This window comes from Perna viridis, chromosome 5 (assembly GCF_037379345.1).
Source record: "Perna viridis isolate PV_CMFRI_1.1 ecotype Kerala chromosome 5, ASM3737934v1, whole genome shotgun sequence".
In the NCBI taxonomy this organism is placed as follows: domain Eukaryota; kingdom Metazoa; phylum Mollusca; class Bivalvia; order Mytilida; family Mytilidae; genus Perna; species Perna viridis.
This window is the reverse complement of record NC_142449.1, coordinates 44,449,359-44,472,962: the sequence shown is the minus strand read 5'-3', so window position 1 is coordinate 44,472,962 and position 23,604 is coordinate 44,449,359. Positions and strand designations below refer to the sequence as shown.

The 23,604-nt window shown below is 31.5% G+C and overlaps 1 protein-coding gene across 1 annotated transcript; it reads left to right on the top strand.

Annotated features, from left to right (window-relative positions):
* Nucleotides 1-2,193: 2,193 nt before the first annotated feature.
* On the top strand, nt 2,194-23,343 carry LOC148617872 (glucose-6-phosphate isomerase-like). Its single transcript, XM_088585486.1, has 17 exons — nt 2,194-2,520; nt 6,790-6,880; nt 8,738-8,875; nt 9,351-9,485; nt 10,478-10,621; nt 11,310-11,381; nt 11,889-11,933; nt 12,859-12,912; nt 14,177-14,237; nt 14,739-14,818; nt 15,336-15,419; nt 16,316-16,478; nt 17,166-17,242; nt 18,722-18,850; nt 19,242-19,317; nt 20,429-20,495; nt 21,592-23,343. The coding sequence occupies exons 1-17, from the start codon at nt 2,384-2,386 to the stop codon at nt 21,713-21,715; spliced, it is 1,677 nt and encodes a 558-aa protein (XP_088441612.1). The 5' UTR covers nt 2,194-2,383; the 3' UTR covers nt 21,716-23,343.
* The last annotated feature ends 261 nt before the right edge of the window (nt 23,344-23,604 follow it).

Here is a 23,604-nt window from a genome sequence, read left to right as displayed (position 1 = left end):
TCCCGGTTAAGTTCTTGTCTCTTTGACATGGCCTGGGATATGTTAAAAAAATAATATTTATTTTACTTTGAAGATCAGGATAAAAAAAGACGACGGAAGTTATTTTTGGAAAAGTTTAAACAGGGGTTTAAAAATTTAAAAAAATGTGTCAGACTGTATTTACACCAAAAACACACTAACTACCACTAAACGTTATAACAAATTCAGATTTTATCTGAATGACTACAAATTTCCTATGTACTGATGATTAACAAGCATGTATACAAACATGTTCTGTCATGAACTAATTAAGGTAGCTGAAAACGTCTCCGAAATGTACTTGGAAAATGAAAAAAGAAGACTATGCTATTCGACTTCCAAGCAAAGAGAACTTACTTCCAATATAGGAATTAATTCTTAATACCAATGAATTCCTTTGCTCACTCTTATTTCATCTAGCGTATAGAATGCAATGAGGACAGTCTCTGGCCCTGAAATATGCGACATGCGTGTGAACTTATTAACTTTATCGTTGAAAAGTTCCCAAACAAGCAAAACATAATTATGCATCAAAAATTCCAAGATGAGGGCTTCATTGTCTTTAATGGGTATTTTGATCAGCTTCAAATGTTATATGTTAGAAATGACATAAACAAAATCCTGATTTTGAAATTCCCGCCCCCTTTTTTTTATTTTGGTCAATTTTTTAGGGGAGGGAGGGAATGAAAATCTACTAATTAATTAATTTTATCAAGATTGATCGGATTGAACTGAATCTTTACGTTCACATGCCCTCCCCTATATTTATATGATATGTTTCCATTTATTGTCTATAATGAAGTAAACTGGGGAAAAAAGTCTGCTATATGAATGAAACAAAATTATACATTCATTTGTCATTAAAAAAAAATAAGAAGATAAGGGAAAATTATTAAGCAACATTTAAAAACCCAGCTCCCCCCACCCCCTCTCAGTATAAAAATGAAGTCGGTGCCTTAAAGACGACGAGGAAACTCTCACACCACAGGGCAGGCTGCAGCTGATCCCAAAACATTGTTATACAAAGGTACAGATAAAGGACTGCCCCTATATAGTCAACATACAAAGGACAGAAATTCCTGAATTCGCGGGACTCGAACTGGACTTAGTGCAGGCGGTGTTGCCGTAGATGTCACAGCGGTACGAGTTCGAGTCCCGCGGAGGGAACGACCAAAAATTTGCTTCGCAAATTTGACAGTTCTAACATCGTTGGGAATTTTTCAGACCCTTCTATAAGTTTACGTTATCTTCCCTGTATCAGTTTGATCCGATGGAGCAGTGTAGCGAATAGAGTCGTCACATTCTGAGACGTTGTATAATATTGGTTTGTTGTGACATGCATCATTAATTTGATCCTCTATCGTACATAATAACACCTAGATGAACTTCCCGTACTACCATATATCGTGTCCTAAGTTACAGCCCTAGATTAGTCCTATGAGGAGGAATGACCCGGCCAGCGAAAGCTATATTTTTATATAGCCTAGCTGGCCGAGTGAGTGGTCTAGGACGCTGGACTTAGTGCAGGCGGTGTTGCCATAGATGTCACAGTGGTACGAGTTCGAGTCCCGCGGAGGGAACGACAAAAAATTTGCTTCGCAAATTTGACAGTTCTAACATCATTCGGAATTTTTCAGACCCTTCTATAAGTCTACGTTATCTTCCCTGTCTCAATTTGATCCGATGGACCAGTGTAGCGAATAGAGTCGTCACATTCTGAGACATTGTATATATATATATATATATAGATATAAAAACAGATATGAAAAACAGTGAAAGTGCCATAGAAACATAAGTGGTTAAAATGAATTTAGCAAGCGGTCTTTATTTTTATTCAGTATCCAACAAAATTCTCTAGATCGAATATTACATTTTGTTAATTTTGGTAGTTTTTGAACAAGTTACCTCCCCGTCCCGAGAGACCTTTTTATCCTATTATTTTTCATATCCCAACACAGTTATATAGTTCTGAAAGACATTTTTTTTTCAAAAATCTAATAAATTTATCTCGATTTCAATTTAAGAAGATATCGGCAATCAAGTTTCATCTCGGGGAAGTTGAGCTCGGGCTCGAACTTAGGATACCCAAAATAGTGACTTTTTAATAAAGTAAAGTGTTGATTCACGTTACTTAATCATTCACTCTGGTTTTATCTATTAGTCGAAGCAATTATGTAAATATTCGTGACTAAATTCCTGTTTCAAATCGAAATTAAATGTTGGTTAATACTAATAAATCAAAGCAACATTAATTTGTATTAATCTACACTTTATTCCGTCACTGCCGTTTTTATGTGTCAAGTTCATAATTCAGGTCAAGGTTACAAGCAGACGGATTTTAGTTTTCGTTTTGAGAAGCCGGAAAATGGCAAATATCGAGCGACCTCTTCTTACCGCTGAAGCTTCTTATCAAAGTCTTCAAAAATTTTACGACGAAAATGGATCGAAAATTAATATGCCTGATATGTTTTCAAAGGACCCGGGAAGATTCGATAAATTCAGGTAATATATCAGATTATCATTGTAAATTAGTCGGACAGCATCCTTCTCAAAATAATGTTGTAACTTGTAGATGACAGTCGGGTAGGACAGTATAAGTTACATAAGCAATTCAATATAAAACAAGATATTGAAGAAATTTGACCATTATAAGTGAAAAAAAAATAATGAAAAAGGTTATGAAATTTACATACAGTACTCTTAATACTCTTATTCATAATTCAACAAATAATTGTATTGTGTATATTGAATGTGACTCTTGTCATGTATGTTGCCAGGTGATGTTTTAAATGACATTTTATAAAAGAGCACCACATGCATGTGTGGTTTAGGAATCAGTACATTTCATATTCTCATAAAAAAACCTATACACTTTATCAGTAGCCAAATAAAAAAATGCACTAGATGTACTGAATTCTATAATACATGTACATGTAGATGTGCATTCTGATGCAAGTTCATGTTGAAGTACAAAAATATATCATGTATGTCAATCATATTAACTGTATGAGTTTCTATGTTGATGGCATTTCAGTAATTTCTACTGGGTAAATGAAAGTATTTTCTTGGGATGACTGTCCTTTATTAGTGCAATTTCCTTACCTACATTTGTACATGTTTGTATCGTCATCAAACTACATAGGCATGATGCACTGAATTTGTTTTACAATGCTCATGATTGGTAGATAACCATATTTAATACATTATGATGTATTAATTTACATATGATTACATACACACAGTGTTCAGGATTTTTTTAAATTTTAGGTTTCCATGGGAAAATACTAAATGAGGATTAACTTTCTCATACTTGATGTTTGCTCCCAACACTTAACAAATCCTTTAAAAAATTAAAGTTTTCTACTTGTCAAAGGGATATATAGTATTGCATAATAAACAACTCTCCCGCTCAAAATTTCATCTGCCTTGGGTGATGGGAAAGTGGAGTCCTGGAACACTAGTACATCATTTACAAAACTACTCAACATTTACAAAACTACTCAAAACATCACAATTATAATAAGTGCTTGACTTCTTGAAAAATCTCAATGTACATGTACATGTATTTTATTGTATTCTGATGTCCAGTTTGTCATGCATACTATGATATACCACTGTTAGTCTGTCTGTTCATTCACAGGTCATGCGGTATTACAATACAGGGTTTTAACTAGGATTTTGAGGGCTTTAGTCACTTTTGCGTAAAGCACAAACGACATATTATGGGCAGCAGATTTTTGTAAATAGTCAATAGTATCATAAACTATATAAAGACATAAACATGCTTAATATATTTATTTTTATTTTAAGTTTACATAAACAGACATAACAATAAATATAATAAATGTTATTCTCTATACGAAAACATGTGTTACATAATAAAATAATTAATGTTAGAAAAATAGGTTTTTTTACATCATGACAAAGCTTTGATGCATTAAGTCTAGAAATAGTTACTATTTGACCAAAGCTACTATTATGGTATGAGAAAATCCTCCTGTCCTTTCCCAAACACCACACCTCAAAAGCCCTCTTCAACCTTAAACTCCTCAAATCAGAAGGATGGAGACAGATCTTTAGAAGAGAATAGACTGATGAAACCTTGAGTCTGTTCCTAAGATACATATAGGTCTTGATCAGATTGTACCTACTAAATCCCCTCTCACGGTCACCAGATGATAAAACAGAAACTAGACAGATAGAAAGGAGCTTGGTCACAGTAGCAAAATCATTTTGAACTCTGTAAGCGATTTCTTCGTGATGTCTTACTGCTGGGTGGTAATTTTTTAGTAACGTTTGACCCCGGATCATGAGTCCATAATCATTGTGTATTCGTTTCAAGAAGAAAGAGAATCGTAAAATAAATATTTATCGTTGATTAATACTTCCTAACTGTCAGGCATTGCGTTAAAATTAATTGAAATCCATTAGATGACCAGTCACACATCGGAGACACTATTTTTATAGTGTGTGCATTTAAATTTCTAAAATGTTGTTTTTTTAATAATTTTTTCATTTCACTAAAAGTTGTGTTAAGTTATTAAATAACTGAACACAACTGTTAGTGAAATGAAAAAATTATGAAAAAAACAACATATACTAGTATTTCTATTTATTCATTTGGAGTGTATGTACCTCTGTTATCTCTCAACTAAAATGAAACTATAAAGTGTATACAAACCTGAGGTTAACTTATTTGTTGTTGTTATGTAAAAAATGACTCCTTGTAATACTGCCATATTGGCCCCTTTGTTCTGAAAATGATCCCCTGTTTTGCTGTCAAGCGGGGCTTTTTGCAATTTTCTGGAATGAACACTGAGACTTTGTTTCAACTCAGAAAAAGGGGAGTGGGGTATCATGGCTGTTTATTTCCATATTAAGGTAACTGACAAGTAGGTTACAATAAATTGTTGACAGTTTAATTTAGGTAATTTGTTTAAATTACATTAGTGTCTTCATTTTTATGTATACATGTAAATGTAGCAAACCAGTTCAGCTTTGAAAGGATTTTAAGTAAAACAGTTCTACTTCAGTAACTTCATTTTATTATACAACTTTGAATTGTAATATACCATTAATGATACATATGTCTGATATTTGATATTACAAATACATGTACCTTCACTAACTACTTATTTTGTGATACAGTTTGCACCAAAAACTTTTTTTTTAAGTGTAAGTTTTTACAAGAATCAGGCAAAATGGGAAAAATCATGCAAAGCTCCACTGCTCTGACAGTACAGTTTCATTCAAAGATGCTTTCTCTATTTGAAACGACCATTCTTTGATCTCTGCATCACTGGATTTGCTCAGATATTTTTCAATAGAATGTTAGAAAAATGAGGTATTTGACAAAGATATCTGTCCTTGAAATGTTCATTTCCTTTGCATTTCAATGAAATTATAACCCAGTATACCGAAATGGTATGAAAAAACTCTTGTCTTTTTTCCTTGATTCTGATGGTGCAAATAGTCCAATTAAACTTTCAGAATGGTGTGGTTTTTTTTCATACCATGTTTCACCCACTGCCTGATTCTTACAGACTGACACTTAAGCAACTAGTCAACAGAACTACATGTATAATGTAATAAACAAAATCTTCCAATAGACATTTTAAAAGTTTTATAATTTTATTTACTAGACTGTGGTTGTTTGTTTATAGTAATTAATTGCCTATTACTATCTGTCCTCCAAAAAAAAAGGAGTGGCATATTTTTTTTTTCAACTAGTTCAATCGGACCAATAGAAAATGACTAGTCCCAATTAAAATCTAGTCTGGGACATCAGACTAGTGGCTTAAGTCACAGACTGTGATATTAATTAAATTTGAAGGTTTATGTAATGCTCACTTATTTGAGTGAATTTAACAAGCTTGGAATCCTGGAAAGTTTTACCTATTTTACAATACCGGGAGACACCAATTTTGAGTGGAATGAGGAATAAAACAGACATCTTTAAAAATGTGTAGATCACCCAAATCATGTGCTATAATAAAATTAAAGCATTACATGTACTTGTTGATACTTTGAGTCATGCAAGCAATCTTATTACACATATGAGCAAAAAGGGAGAAGTTTCACAAACTTATCAGTATTGATCCCAAATAATCATGTTCATTGAAGTAAAATCCAGGGAACCAAGATATGAGCAGAGATTAAAAAATATATATTTCAAGCATGAAGACTAGTCAGGGGAAACCGCAAACATAAAATAACCAAAATAACATGTACAAAGAAACAAAAGTAAATGAGCAACTTAGTCCCCACTAAAAACTGGGAGCTCCTTAATCGGAACTGGCACACCAATAGTGTAAGCACCCTCTGCTTTTCTAGAAACACCAATTAAGTGCTATATATTAACATACTGATAAAACCATGCAAGCAGCTCATGAACATTTTTATCTACGAGATGTACATGTATGACGTTATGTGCACTGCTTGCATAAAAAATGTTGACACTATTTTAATAATTTTCTTGATGGTTTTTCTCCATTTTTTCAAACTTTGGAAGTGTGGTAGGATGTTACCTTCAGCATTCCCTTGCTCTATTTTGACCATAGATGAAATTGATGAGATTTTAAGTAGCAGTCTTTGTAAGAATCATCCTAATTCTGTAAAACATGATACACCCCAAAAAAGACTACACATTTTCATGTTTGTTACTATGTTCTTCTGTTTTGACAATAAATGAAATGGGTGAGATTTTAATGCTCTAACCAACATACACAGTTGTAGGCTGTTATAAAAAAAATATGTCTTATTTTGTTACAGCACAACAGTAAAGACAAAAGATGGAGACATATTGTTGGATTACTCTAAAAACTTGGTCAATGAAGAAGTTCTCAAGATGTTGTTCCAGCTGGTATGCTTCTATTTTACCGTGTACACGATATATCTATTACATTTTTTAAAAGCAATTATTAAGAGTATTTGAAATTTGAGTATTTGGAATTGTTTTATTTGGTTTTATGTTACAAATGTTTTGAAAATTCACCCCAGTTTTACTAAAACCATTCAAAAGAAACACGGAAATAGAAAAACCTCTCTTGAGATTTAAACCTTGCTGTTGTATTAAACATATTGTCTATCCATCTTAGTACTTAAACTCCATTCCTTCATATGATTTTAAATAAAAAAATAATAAATTAAATAAACAGAGTTGCCTTTAAACATTCTAGTTATTAACCTTTGTATGGTATTTAAATACTATTTTTATTTCAGTTCTACACATAGTGCAGGTCAATCATCTAATTAATTACATATAAGTACCAGTCAATATAAAAATTCAGACACTGCCAATGGTAGGGTGATTCATGGAGTAGAAAAAAAAACATCAAACAAAAGATTCTTTTCCGGTCTATGTATGCTACATTTTCACTTGACAATAGTCCCCAATGTATTCAGATTTGTATTTTTGAGAAAATCATACATTCATCACCCTTTAAAATCAACCAAGACAAAAACAATAACTCTTGCAAAGTGCCAATTTCTTACACAATTTAAAAATTTTTATCTCCAAAATGCAACATTGGAATAACAAATTAAGACTGTTAACTGTTCCTGAATTAGAAATAAAAGGTAATTTGGTCATGGCACTCACTGTCTGATTTTTATAAAGACTGCTATTTAAGTAGTGTTATAAGGGCAGAAGACAAAGCAAATATATGTATATACATGTATATAAATTCACCAAACAATAACATGAGTTCAAATTGGTGGTCCAAGGTCTGGGACCCGCATTTTTTTATCTTTGGCCTTTAAAAATTATTGACCTTCAATCCTTTTAAGTGATCCTTTGTTGGAGACATTTGACCTTTCTCAAACGGACCTTGAATTTGAAACATGCGAAAGTTCAGAACCTTTAATTCTTGAAAGTAAATTTTTACCCCTGTCCATTCCTACTTATTTTGAACAACTCGGCAGGTGTTCCTGGAAGAGCAAAGGACGTGTACCCTACCGGTGCATCTGGTCCATGCTCCCAGTTTTTTTTGGAGTTCGAGTTGTTCATTTACTTTTGTCGCTTTGTACATATTATTTGGTTATGTTTTATTATGTTCTTTGTTGTGTATGTCTATTTTTCCTCTCTGGTCTTTTTCCCTGGATGACATTCTTTTTCCGCTAGAATCTTGGTTCCCTTTATTACTCCTCCCCAGTTTATCAAAAGGTTTTTAAATAAAAAATTCAAAGCAAAATTTTGTTTTTTTTAATATTCTATGAGGCAATGACATCAGTATCTCTCCCAGAGTTCAACACTAGGAGTGATACAGTAGTCCTGTGAATACCATATCTGAGGGAGGTCATTTGGGCACCCTAAACTAATTCTTGAAATTTTTATTAGTCCTAAGAAATGGATCCTAAAACATTTTTGAGGACAACTTTATTTATATATCAAATTGTTCTGTTGAACACTTAGTATCAAACCCTGTCTCCCACACCATGGATGGTTTTAGTTGATAATAAACATAATTTTTTTATTTAAAGATTTTTACTGTAATTCTTTGTTTGCTGAAATGTGACTTCTGTATCAGACCCATAATACTTGGTATTTACTTGGTATGTATACATTATCCTGGTTCCCGGGACTACGTTTCAGGTATTAGCTACTAGCAATGCTCTCTCACGAGGTGTAACATACTGAATATTGCGATCGGGAACCAGTCTATGTATACATGTACATGTTGTTATTTCATATTGCCATGGTATTTGGATTCTTTTTTAGGCCAGGGATAGAAAGGTTGAAGAGATGAGACAAGCTATGTTTACCGGTGAAAGAATCAATTTTACAGAAGACAGGGCTGTCCTACATGTTGCCCTTAGAAACAGATCCAATAGCCCTATCATGGTCAATGGGAAAGATGTTAGTGTCATTGTTCAATATTAATTTACATTGATTTCTGAAACATTTGATCAACTTCAAATAAAAGATTTTAAGAAAACTTCAAGGCTTAAAAATATCTTAGATACATGTATGAACAGTAATTCCATACAGATACAGATCTGAAATTAGCAGTACTCTATTTGTTTTAAACTTTCCTATTTCATGATTTTTAGTGACTTTTTGGTATTATTGGATTTTTTGTCCATGTCTAAAATTAATGCAAATTTGAAAACTAATTTTTGAATTCTACATTTAGCTATTGAATATTTCATTAATTATAATAGCAAGATCCATGAATAAATGTTTAATTTAAGGAACTTTTTTTTTATATTTGATTAAGGAATACCAATAAGCATAAGCTACCTGAAATGTGCTTAAGGATGATTTTGTTGAGATTATAATTTTTTCTTTCAATTATAATTTGATTAATATTGTTATTATTTTTTGAGCTTAGGTTATGCCAGATGTAAACCGAGTCCTACAGCACATGAGAGAGTTTACCCAGTCTGTTATCAGTGGTGAATGGAAAGGCTACACAGGCAAAGCTATCACTGATATCGTCAATATTGGAATTGGTGGATCTGACTTGGTATAGTTATCTCCCTTGGCTTATAGCATATGCTATGCTGTTTGTCATGTAACATAAGGCTTTATGGATTATTTGGTGTACGGTAAATAAAAACAAGGAAACCTTGATCAGAACAAAATCATAAATAACACAAATTAACTATAAAGGATACACAAAGGAACTTAAACATAAATAAGCAACCAGGAGTCTACTAAAAACATTTAGTTTTGTTTATGTGCCACATAACGCTGTTTTCAATTAAATGATAGAGAAATTATAATAACAACAATAGGCCTTAGTCATGCTGCAATCTAATTTTCACCAATTGTTGTGGATTTCAGTTAGTTTTTTCCTATAGTAACTCAAGATGAATGGTCATGTTTCATAAGTACCACCGTAGACTGCAGAAAAATAGTTGCAGTAATAATGATTTTTTTTTACAATATTTGGTAATACTTTTGTACCAGAAAATTGACCATTTACACAGTAAATATTTGACTTTGTTCTTAAGTAGCACTCCATATAAGAATCATGCAAAACGTGATACATGGTTGAAAAGCCTACATATTTTTTTTTTTGATATCTTGTTTAAAATGCTTTAGTTAAAAGAAATTAACATGTGGTTTTTCATATAACCCATGCTCATAGGAGATTAAAATTGTATAGAATGCACTGTAGAATTCAAAGATAAGAGAGATAACTCTGTAAGTTACACTCAAATACAATAGAATCTATTGGACTTTTAATGTTGATTATCTCCTAAGAGCAGGCTGATTTGTATGAATAATTACACATTTCATAATATAGGCCCATGAAACAACTTAATTACAAAAATAAAAATATGTAGCCTTTCTGGGATGTATCACATTTTTCAGCATGATTCTTGCAAAGACAGCGACTTTAGCTGCCATCTCAATGTCAAGATTTTGTGTACTGTATTTAAAAAAGAACAGAAAGACATTGCTGTTTTAATGTGTGTTTTAACATGTTTGAGTTGTAAATCCTACTTTCAGGGCCCATTGATGGCTACAGAAGCCCTACAGCCATACCAGAAAGGACCTAATGCCCATTTTGTGTCTAATATTGATGGTACACATATGGCAAAAACATTAAAGAAACTTAATCCTGAAACAACACTTTTTATCATTGCTTCTAAGGTTAGAATCTGTTGATGTACTATAAACAGTAGTAAAGTGCTATTCAAAATATCTGCAAAAAATACTGAATTGTCAGCAGTGGGAAAATTAAAATTCTTCAAAATCCTAAAACATGATTTGAACGTAAAAACAGGAAACAAAGACAAACTACATACACAATGTAACAAACCATGTAAAACAGATTACACATAAAAACTAAAGATAAGAAAAACAAGATGTGACACAAAAATAAAGCTATATTAGTATAAACTCTTACCTAAAAAAATGGAGTGACATCAGGTGCTCTGGAAGGGTAAGCATGTCCTGCTCCTCCAGTGGCACCCATCATATTTCAGGTGATTATAATCTGGTAATAGTCTAGAAATAATAATGTGTATATTTGTGAGTTGCCATATCATGATAAAGTTGGTAAACATGTCTGTGATAAATCAAAAATTGATTTCTTTTGATATGGTGTAGATTAAGAAATTATTATGAAACACGTTTTTTCATTATTGCAAAAAAATGATAATAAGGATCCAGCTTCAGTGTTCGAAACAACTATATTTATTTCATTTTAGACTTACTTCAAATTTTCTTGTAAATTTCTGTTGAATGTATATAAATTTTCTAGAATTAAGTGTTGATTTGCATGACATTTTTCATAATTTTTTTCCTATTTTATTGATGTTTTGGGTTTTTTTTTCAGACTTTCACCACTCAGGAAACAATAACAAATGCTGAATCAGCAAAAGCATGGTTCCTTGAAGCTGCTAAAGATGTAGGTACCAGGTTTAATTTTTGTTTAGAAAACATGAGTTTAGATTACTGAGCCAAGTAATGAATACCAGTTAATGTATCAGTCATGATTTAAGGAGGTAGACCTAGGGTAAGGGACACAACTCTTACAAGTCATTGGAAAGTTTGTCTTCAGCATTTTACATCACTCTCATGTAAGCATCAAAGTAACTTTGACTGATTTCATTCTGTTTCAAATGAAAGCTTGATAGGCTTTGGTGAAATTGAATTTGATATAAATATATCACTGATTTTAAGAGTTACGTCTCTTACCCTGGGTCTACCTCCTTAAGTCAGGTTTTTTTTTTCTATTTCAATTTTTTTCTTGTATGTTTTCTTCTAGTTTTGCAAATTTCTTCTTTTTTGTTGGCCTCTTAAAATCAGTAACATATATATTAAGCAATTTATATTCCATAACTCAGAATGTTTCAAATACCTGAAATGTTACATTTGATCTACAAATACATTTGTATTTTCCTTTTCATTTCAGCCCAGTGCTGTTGGAAAGCATTTTGTTGCTCTCTCAACCAATGCTGTAAGTAGTAGAAAGGAAATAAAATTCACGCCTTTCTGTTTCAGCTATTTAGATATAAATCTTTAATTTTTTGTTATTGCTTATTTATTGGTAATCCTATATCATTTAATAGACTTCAGACTAGTGACCGAGTGCCAATTTTATTTTCCTCATTAAGTATTCCTTTTTATTTTTGATATAATCATGCATAAAAACTGAAGAATTAAAGAAATTCAAAGTTAATTATAGATAGAATTTAATTTGATAATTTTAGAAAAAAAAATTATCTATAGCTTGAGATAGTTCTTCAATAAATAAATTTTGAAATTCAAAAAAATATTATGATCACATTGTTTAATCTATTTTTGACAATTATTTTTGGACTTTGGATTAGATTGATTTAAAATTTTAGAAGTAGACATGCTTAAGTAAGTAGCACTCTAGATAAGAATTATGCAAAATGTGATACATGGTTGGAAAGCCTACATTCTTTTTTTAGATATTTTGTTTAATATAGTATAATAGACAGTATTTAATATGTTGCTTTTCATTTAACCCTTGGTCTTAGGAGATATAAATTATATCATTTAATATTAAGGGAGATAACTGTAAATTACTCTGAAATACATTAGAAATTCTTGTATTTTTTATGTGAAAAATCACCTAAGACCAGACAGATTGGAATGAATGATTTCATCATATAGACCCATAAAGCAAATCAATAACAAAAATAAAAATGTGTAGGCTTTTTTCGGGTATAACTTATTACAGAATTTGCATGATTCTTACAGAGACTGCTATTTAAGTGTCAAGAGATGTGTGAGTCTGAAAAAAAAATTTAGTGTTTTTTTTTCTGAATTATGAATTTTGAGTGTATTTTGATATTAATTAATGTAGAGTGCCTATATACTTAATCTTATTTTTTATGCGTTTTATATTTCTGCAGACAAAAGTAAAAGACTTTGGTATCGATGAAAAGAATATGTTTGAATTTTGGGATGTAAGTACATTTTGTTATTACCAGTACATGTATTATATACCATTTCAAGTGATTAATATGGAAACTTAGAACAAAATAAAGAATGAAATGAGTTTTAGTGGTCTAACCAAATGACTCTCTCTTCTCACTGCAAGGTATGTTGAAACATTAATGTGAGAAATTAGCTTTTCTCACATTGGTGTTTCATATAAAATGCAAATTCATATAAAATGCAAATTCTTGATACAATGCATATAATGTATTATACTGATCATCTTAATATGTATGAAAACATTGATTATGAAATTAAATCTTATGTTTTTTCGTTACGATTGATTCAAATAATAGTATAAGTTTGAACTAATGTTTATAATTACATTACTGTGCATATCATTAAAATTTTAATTTTAATTTTTAATAGCTAATTTTATTGGATAATTGGCTTTATAAATGATGTTTCATAAGTCAACTATTTCTCAGTTATATAATTATACTTCATTTGTGGGGTATATAGGAATCATCTTGTCTGTCTGTCCATCCATTCGTCTGTGCACATTTCTTGTCAGCGCAACTCCTCCTAACCTGCTGAAGGGATTTTAATACAATTTTATATGAATGTTGGGCATCATGTGCAGATGTGCATGAAAGAATATAATTACTGTCGTAGGACTTCAAAGGGAGATAAATCCAGCTTAAGGGTTTTACATGATAAATGTCTTAAGCAAACTCCTCCTCAACTGCTCACCAAATTCCTAATGGAAATGGTTGAACATACAGGTTTTATTTTTAACTTCATATTTGAAATGGGTGGGTATTCTCTTTGTGAGCTTGCTCACAGTATTTCTAGTTTATATAGGCCACATCTACAATTACTGGACTACTTCTATTGATCACTGTATATTGTATTTCTGAGTAACCAAAAGGTGTTCACAATCATGGACACTTTGATACAGATGAAATAAGATAAAAAATAACTTGTGAAATGTAATTACAAGAATTAAATGTTTCATTTTTGATGTTTCATTGGCTTGCAATTGCAAAAGTGTTGACTGGTCGTACATTTTCAACAAAGAAGGCTAACAGTTCATATCGGCAATGTGGACAGGTCAGCGCTTTGACATGCCGACATAACTTCAAAAATAAAACATTTAATTCTTAAATATAAAATAATTCTTCTTGAAAATATATAAACTTAGTATAATGCAAAATAAAATTTTAACTTAAACAGAGTTAAAACAAATAACTTCCATTGATAGGAGATTATTTTTTACTTTGATGTTTACAGTGGGTTGGAGGCAGGTACTCCCTATGGTCAGCTATTGGAATGTCTATTGCTCTGTTTATTGGTAAGAATATTTTAGAATTAGAGTTCCACTGGTAGCACTATGATGATTGTTAATCATTGATTATTTTTGCATGATTAAGGTTCTCTTCAGAAATCAATCTGAGTGAAGATTATGTGTAGAGAATCACGATTTCAAGATTTTTTCAGTCAAATTTTATGCATTATGGTTGATATTATTAATTTTTTTTTGTATACCAATCTCTATGAAGAAAACATATCAGTCGTTAGGAAGAGAGGAAACATTTATAAAATAGCCATTAAATATAATTAAGTTAGTGGTTGACTGATATATATTGTCAAGGAAAAATTATCCTGGTGATTTTAATGAAATTTACAAATGATTTACCTAGATTTCATCACATGATTTTTTTTCTGGTTTTACTTACACATCTCACAACCTGCATAGTAGTTCAGGTTTAGATTTACATGTAGACAAGTTTCATTGTATTTTATTAATCAGTAAACTGGAGTAAGATTACACTTTTGTACTTTTATTTTACAGGAATGGACAACTTTGAAGAACTATTGGCAGGAGGGCATTTTATGGATCAACACTTTTTAAACACACCATTAGAACAAAATGTATGATAATCAAGGCTTCTTCAGTTATCATATGTGGGATTTTATTACTGACAAAAAGTGATATAGTGGAATTCAGTTCAATATAATTGAACCCAAGGATATCTAAGTGTTTTGGAATAGAATTTAACCTCCATTTGGTAAAATTTGAATTGATTGAGGTTGTCAAAAGAAAGAAGAAAAAAAAAGTTGTCAATAGAAAAATACATTATGAAAAAATCAATCCTAATGGACTTTCAAGAAGGTTTTTTACCACAGAATGACCCAGAATTTTGATTATGATGTCTATCCCTGCTACTGCACCAAATTTCATGAAACTGTGTAAGACGTGATATTAACAGGAATTTATGATACACTGAATTTTGTTGGATTTATAACCTTTTTAACTTTGGAAATAGGGAAACAAACATTTTTGTTGGCTAAAAAGCAAACTTTAATTTCTTATAAAGATTACATTGTCGTCAGAAATTTAGTACAATGTACATGATATAATTTGATTCATGTACTTGTTTCTTTCCAGATTCCAGTAATTCTAGCTCTTCTTGGTGTATGGTACAGTAACTTCTATAAAGCAGAAACTCAGACCTTGCTTCCATATGACCAAGTAAGTTAGTAACACATTGAAGGGGCTTGGAAATGGACTTCATCCATATGGCAAGGTGTCTACTCTGAAAACATAACTGCTTAAGGGGTACCAGTTTTTGTGAATTTTGTGGTTTTGTCAACCTTGAATTGTAATTTTTGAACCAAAGTAAAATCCCCATTGGTGATGCTGCCTCCAACCCACAAACTCTAAAATCGATAAACTAACTAAAAATAAGTAAAACATGAAAATTGATGTCTACAAAAATAAGTACCACCTTAGGGTGGTTAGATACACTGTGTTGTTGATCGTGGACCACAACTTCAACAAATTTTTACAGTTATGTCAGTTTTTTATGTATTTAACATTTGATATCGGTATGACAAATAGTGTATTAATTGATTACACATGTAGTAATCTAATAAAGACAGAAGGTGAGGGCAGGTAATTTGCTTTCAAAATTCAGTGAAATTTGTAAACAAAGAGTAATGAAGGGAACCAAGGTTATAGCGGTAATCAAAAGAATGCAATCCAGGGACAAAGACCAGACATGGAAAATGAAAAACAGACATACACAACAAAGAACATAAAGTAATTAAAATCATACACACAAAGCAACAAAATCAAATGAGCAACTCAGACTCTACTAAAAACTGAGAGCTTGGACCAGGTGCACCGGTAGGGTAAGCATCCTCTGCTTTTCTAGAAACACCCCCCGAGTTGCTATAAAAAGTCAAGTCCAGGTTTGAGGAAAGGAAAAATAAGAACTACTTATTAGATTTATGATTCAACTGTTTATATTTCGAAGTGTTTGTGTTAGTGTTGATGCCCTCTTGTACGTATCTGTGGATAATAAAGTATCTTCTCTTTACAATCTTTTGATTATATAGTTTAATGATACATTTTTTTGTCATTAGTATATGCACAGATTTGCTGCCTACTTCCAACAAGGAGATATGGAGAGTAATGGGAAGTACATTACACGTAGCGGTCAAAGAGTCGACTATACTACTGGTCCCGTCATCTGGGGAGAGCCTGGTACCAATGGGCAACATGCATTCTATCAACTTATTCATCAAGGTTGTTACAATTTAGTAATTAAAGTTGGTATTTTAATTTTTGTTGGACCAATTATGATACAGGCAAACCTTTCAAAACTGAAATCCTGGATAGACCAGTAATCTTTGAAAACCAGACATTTTCTGTAGTCCCTTCATATCAGTTTCAATGGTTTTGAATGTATAAACCAAACATCTGCTTTAACTGAACAAATCTTTAAGGGGTTTAGGTTTAGACAGATTTCACTGTATTAATTGGAAATTGCCAATTATGTTTTAAGGAGGTAGACCTAGGGTAAGGGATATAAATCTTAAAATCAGGGATATGTTTGCATTATATTAAATTTCACCAGAATGAAATCAGTCTAAGTTACTTGGATGCTTACATTGAAGTTGTAAAAGAGTTGTAAGGAATTTCTAAAATGATTTTAATATATTAGCTTGTATGTGAATTAAAAAAAATTCTTTATTAACAAATCTATTCAATATACTGTAAAGGTTCTAATTTACGACATTATTGCTGTGGACAGAAAACAGTGAAAAATATACTAACAAAATCAATTTTTTACACTGTATAAACATTTTTTTGAAATGCGCAAAAATTGAAACTCGCCAATATGTTCACTTGAATGAATCCAAGAAAAATTAGCAACTGTGATAATTATTACATTTGCAATAATTCATGGAATGAGATATTTTATCGTTTTAGGAACAAGATTAATTCCATGTGATTTCCTGATGCCTGTTGAGACACAAAATCCGATTCAAGGAGGATTACATCATCAGGTTAGGCCAACAAAATTTAATTACTAAATTTTCATTCATCACAAAAAAATTGAATTGGGGTTAGTGAGGATTTCATTTTAACCAGATTTTCCAAAGGAACTGATTGGTTATAAGTTTGTAGATGTGTATTGGGAGGGTTGACGGTGCCCGTTCATAGTCTGTACAATAAATTGAAAAGTATTTGGCAGATCCTTTTCAAACTCTGATATATTGTGTCTTGTGATAAAATGGAGGTCAAGTTCGAATTTTAAAAATATTGCAAATGTTATTTCTGAGTGAAGGGCATTTCTGTTACAAAAAGAGGGACTTTCACTGTTGTCATGATTGAGTAGCATCTAATTAATTATTTTCAGCACTAATTTCAATGCTTGAAAATCTGGTTTACTGTTAATTGACAGCCTCTTGTAATTCATTATATTCCCTAAATTAGTTAGTTTAACGACAACCAATCCAAGCATTTTTTGTGTTTGCCTCAATCAACTTTAAACCCTGTGCAGGTCCGGGTGTTAAAAGAATAGGCCTGCAGCAGCGTTGAGCTTGTCGTAAAAGGCGACTAAATACTGCTCAGAAACCTAGGGGCTAGGCGCTCTGCCCACAGAGCAACTGGGATGTGTGCCCCAGGTGGTGGAATGGGGTAACCCTGGCGTGTTACATGCTGGGGTTGTCAGGCTATAATACGGAAAACCTGACCGCAAACCATAGTGGTGCACCGTGTTGGGAAAGATGCCACGTTACTTTCATGTTAAAGAACCCTACTGTGGTATTCTCCCGTAGGAACGATAGGGCTCCGCCACAGGAGGCTAAATTGCCCGACCCTACCCACCTCTCCCTATTTCCAATGGCAGTCAAAATTTGATGACCCCATTGTCCTTGTGTCCCATCCCTTTTTTCATTTCATCATCATTTCATGTTCATTTTATCATCCATTTCATGTTCATCGTCTGAATATAGCTGAAATATTGCTGCTCGGGCGTTAAACCCCAACAAACAAACAAACAAACAAATCAATCAACTTAATATTCACAAAGATATAATAGAGATCAAATATCATAGACATTTGCTCCAATTGGTTTCAGCCCTCCCTTTTATCATTTAAAACACCTACAACATACATGATACACATAATAAATATTTGAAAGTTTCTGAAAGTTTTATTTAGAAAAACATTTTAAAAATTGGAGTGAATGATTTTTAAGCAGATTTCTGTGTTTACAAATTTGTATTTCATCGTTAAAATTTTTATTTTACTGTTTATTCATGCCAGTTTTCGCTTCCCTGGTGTTCCTCAGTTGTATTTCATCCCTGTTTAAGGGTGGGCTGGAATTAAAGTCTTGCCATTAGTTTTTATTAGCCTTATCTTTACCTAATGGTAGCTTTGTTCACTAGTAGTGCCCCGTACACTGTTTGGCTTTTATAAAGTATGCTGTTAGTCTAATAGAATTAACATGATTGCACATCAGAAATATGATTCAATTTCAGATTTTGCTGGCGAACTTTCTGGCTCAGACAGAAGCTTTAATGTGTGGTAAATCTAAGGATGATGCAAGAGCAGAACTAACCAAAGCAGGAATGAGTGGTGATGCCCTGGAGCATATACTGCCACATAAGGTATTCAGCTGTGATAATGACTTTCTGATCAATGTGTGAAACTTTGATGTTCTATTATGAATTTTAAATAAAAATTCATATCAATCCATTTATTTTTTAAGTAAAAATTTAAAAAATTAAGAAATTTTGACCAAAATTTATTGTCAAGTATGAAAAATTACATTTAACTAAAGGAATTCAATACCTTTCTCATATTTGAAATGTTATAGTGTGTCTTAAATACATTTTATGTGAAGTGTATCACAAAACCTTTTATTAGTTGATATTTCACAAGGGAAGAAAATTTACTTGATAATCTTGTATGGAATTTCACATTGTATTTAAAGTTTTGTTCTTATAAAGAAATGTACTACATGTATTACTACTTGTGTGTGTGTTTATTCTATTTTAGGTTTTTGAAGGAAATAGACCCAGCAATTCTATCATGTTTCAGAAATTGACCCCGTTTATGTTGGGCGTGTTAATAGGTAATCTATTTGATTTAGTTCAGAATATTTTTGGAATTGAGGGTTCAGTATAAAGCAGGGTCTAGCCACTTAAAGTGTTTTTTGTTACAAAATGCATGTAATGTATAGAAATCGGTGTTATGAATTGCGATATTAACCATTCTACTGATGTACAAGTAAATAAGTCAATTCTAGTAATTATTTGGCCACCATGAAACCAATTTTAATCTGAAACACAAAACAGGAATTCAAAACAACAAGAAAAGAAAAAACATATTTTCAAACCATAAAAATTGATACTTTTCGTTAGAACAAAAACAGTTCTTTAACATTGCATATAATTGCAAGTATCTATTGATATGGTTTGAAAATGAGTTGTCTGTTTTGTTGTTGGTTGTTGCTAAGCCATATATATTTTGGCCATTGTATTTGGTGTCAGAAAGCTATTTGTATTTGGTAGCAGAAAGCTGTATGCATTTTGGCCATTGCATTTGGTGGCAGAAAGCTATATGCATTTTGGCCATTGTATTTGGTGGCAGAAAGCTATATGCATTTTGGCCATTGTATTTGGTGGCAGAAAGCTATATGCATTTTGGCCATTGTATTTGGTGGCAGAAAGCTATATGCATTTTGGCCATTGTATTTAGTGGCAGAAAGCTATATGCATTTTGGCCATTGTATTTGGTGGCAGAAAGCTAAAAGTATTTTGGCCATTATATTTGGTAGCAGAAAGCTATATGTATTTTGGCCATTGTATTTGGTGGCAGAAAAATCATGAAAAGAAATCACCATAAATACATTCCATTTCATGGATATTACTACTATGCTGTTGTTAACATAATCATGATATTAGTTGTCACAAACATTGACAAAACTCTTAAAATGCCAATACAGTAAACACAGTTTAATAATTGTTGAATATGTTTGATTTAGACAGGTGTTTGGTTTACCCAGGTTAAAAATATCTGAAATAACAAAATATTCAAATAAAAATTAGTTGTATAGACTGGTTTTTTACTTAGAGTTTGGAGTTTTGGTGTTTTACTATATAAAATAAACAGGAAAATCAGCTGTTTAAAAGTATATATGCTACAAATGTTTTTATTCAATATGTTTATTTTGTTCTTTTCAGCAATGTATGAACACAAGATATTTGTACAGGGAACCATTTGGGACATAAACTCTTATGATCAGTGGGGGTATGTATATATACTGGTAGATAGAGACGTATTGTTATTATGTCCCCCAATTTTGGTGGGGAAATATATTGTTTTCGTCCTATCTGTTTGTCCATCACACTTTTGTAAGACATCTCTTTGGAAACTACTGCTCCAAATTTCATGAAACTTTGTAGGTAATTAGAAAATCCTATGATGTAGTTGTTCGTATTACCAAGAATTTATGATCCCCTGGATTTTGTGTGAGTTATACCCCTTTAAAGGTTTGGAATCTGGAATTGTTGATTTCTTCTTGCTGATTTTGTTTACTGTTAAATAGCATTGTTGTCACTTTAACACATTCCCCATTTCCATATAGGTCAATATAATGGCTGATTATTTCAATCTTTTCAGTAGAATTTTTTTTTTAAAATGGAAAAACGTTATTCATAGTATTCATAGAGTATTCTGACCAAATTTTCTTCTGCTTTAAAGTGGAATTCTGCTTTTTCAAATCCAGATTTTTCCATAATGATTTTTTTTTACTATATCTTTACTTTTGATGATGCAAATTTCTGCTTTATTTATTTTGGGTAAAATCAGGTCTATATATAGCTATTCAAAAATCTAGCTAGACAGATATTATAGTGAATTGTTTTTCAGTTTCCCCAGATAAGATGAAAAAATGAAGGATATAGACATGTTGCAATTTGATTCAAAAGCTGAAACGAAAAGGTGTATGTCTGCTGAAAATTGACAATTCATATCAGGCATATTTTGAAATACTGTGAAAGTACTCTTGTTTGTGGTGTACCAATTTTCATTGCGTTTATGGGTAGGCCAAACCACGAAATTTGATTATTTGATTCCCAACGAAAAGGATATTCTTATTGATTTGTATACTGAAAACCTCAAAACCACGAATTAAGAATCAACAAACCTGTGTTTCTTCCCTAATCCACGGAAACTGGTACCATCGAATTAAAGTACTTTCACAGTACTTTTTTTTATAGTACTGATGAATTCAATATGGCTCTGTATATATTTAAACCAAGGACTAATGCTATGGTGTTGTGATACTGCTAATCATTTCAAGCTCGAACAAGCTGTTATTCTAAATTTATCTTATTGTTTTCAGTGTTGAGCTTGGTAAACAACTAGCTAAAGTCATACAACCGGAGCTTAAGAACAATGATCCAGTTTCCTCACATGACAGTTCTACTAATGGACTTATAAACTTTATCAAGTCACATAGGTCATAAAATAGGACATTCTAGGTCAGAAATTAGGACATGTTTAAGTGTGATCTGTTGTAAAACTGATATTGATTTTTATGAACTCCAAAACAATCTTAAATACAGCAATTAATGTTTAGTGGGCTTTCAAGTTAAAAATTTAGGGATGGTATTTACTATGTACAAAGCATAATATATGTTAGAAACCATAGATAAAATAGTTTTCTTCTTGTAATAAATTATTTGTTTTTTATTTTGTTTTTTGATTTACTGTAGATTTACTGTACCAGTTTATTTGTTCTTTTTTTTGTTCCAATCTGTCAGGTAATGATACTGTATTATTTTTTTTTATTCATTAGGTTAGTACTGTCAAATTTTAAAACCAGTTATTAGTTGTAATGCTTAATCTGTTTTTTAATACAAAACCTTGACGATTAGGTCAATTGTACTTTACATACATGTTCTGTCAATTTGATCTCAACAAATTTGAGATACATGTATGTTAGTACCTCAGAGGTTTTGTGCTGATAAAATATGCTTCTCCCATTCTAAGCTTGTGATTAAAAATGTATATGACTTTTTAACAAATGGGTGGTGATTAAATTTCTGTAAGAGTTTTCCCTCCATTTTACATTTTTTTTAAAGTTTTCTACCAATTTCATGGGAGAAACCCATTCTCCTTCAGCCTTTTCTTGATTTTAATTACTTCTCAACTTTCTATGGTAAAATTTAGATTTTAACATGCTCTCTAAAGCCCCCAGTGGAAAAATTATTTGAGACACTTTACAGAAGATTCAGTATTGTTGTTTTACTTGCAAATGCAACAATATTTTTATTCTGAATATATCAGAATGGTCTACATAGGAAAAATTACAACATATGTTTTCATCCACTCTAAAGCATGCAAAAAGTATGTATAGTACAGATATTGAAATATTTGTTTGTGTACCTATAAAATCATATAGCAAGAAATGGTTTACAACATTATATGTAAACCATACTTTTTTCATACACTTAAGTTCTGTTGAAGACACATAATTACCATAATTTTTTTTTTAATAAATTTGTTAGTCTTAATACATGTATATGTTTTTCACAAATTTTTCATTGTGGTCCTGATATATGAAAAACATGACAAACATATGTTTTATGTTTAAAAGAAAATGGAAAACAAACACATGTTGCAAATTTTCCTGCGTATTTGTCAGGGGAAGCATTTTAGGGGTGTTTCTCTGTGCCAGTTTGTAGTATCACAAAATAGTAACTGTTTGATTGATAAAATTTTTAGTTAAAAAAAAAAGACTCGGGTAAAGAATTGTTCTTGTGGTAGGAAATATTTTTTAAATATTGCATTTTCAAAAAAAAAAAAAAATACACTGAATTGTCACCATGCCTTGTCACTCTAAAACTCAAACTACCCTAAATTCACCAAGCACTAACAGTATATTTTATGAGATCTGTGCTTCCAGAATAATTGTTATCCACATATTTATATTAACAAAACAAGTTAATATATTATTTTAATACTGTTTTTTTTTGCAGTTTTGTTATTGATATGTTTATACTTTGCTTGGAGTTTTTGTAATGGTGCTTTCTTTTATTAGTTATGGTACACCCTAAACTAAATTTGCAGTTAATAAAAACTACAAATCATATTGTGTAGTTGCTTTTTGTTTATTCATCTAATGTCCTTCAGTTAAAACTTTTCTGTTTCATATTTTGTGAGAAACTTGATGTGTGTTTCTAGAAAAGCAAAGAATGCTTATCCTACAGGCTTCCAGTATTTAGTTGAGTCCAGAATGCTTGTGTCTTTTTTCCTTGTACCTGTTATTTTGGTCATTTCATGCTCTCTTTTTGTGTGTCTGTTTTCCTTTTATAGTCCTTAACCTAGGGAAAAAAATCTTTGCTATCCACTT

Coding starts and splice junctions, on each gene's coding strand:
- LOC148617872 (XM_088585486.1), top strand. CDS start 2,384: ATGGCAAATATCGAGCGACCTCTTCTTACCGCTGAAGCTTCTTATCAA. Junction 9,486..10,477: donor GAATTGGTGGATCTGACTTG/GTATAGTTATCT, acceptor TCCTACTTTCAG/GGCCCATTGATGGCTACAGA. Junction 18,851..19,241: donor AGCATATACTGCCACATAAG/GTATTCAGCTGT, acceptor ATTCTATTTTAG/GTTTTTGAAGGAAATAGACC.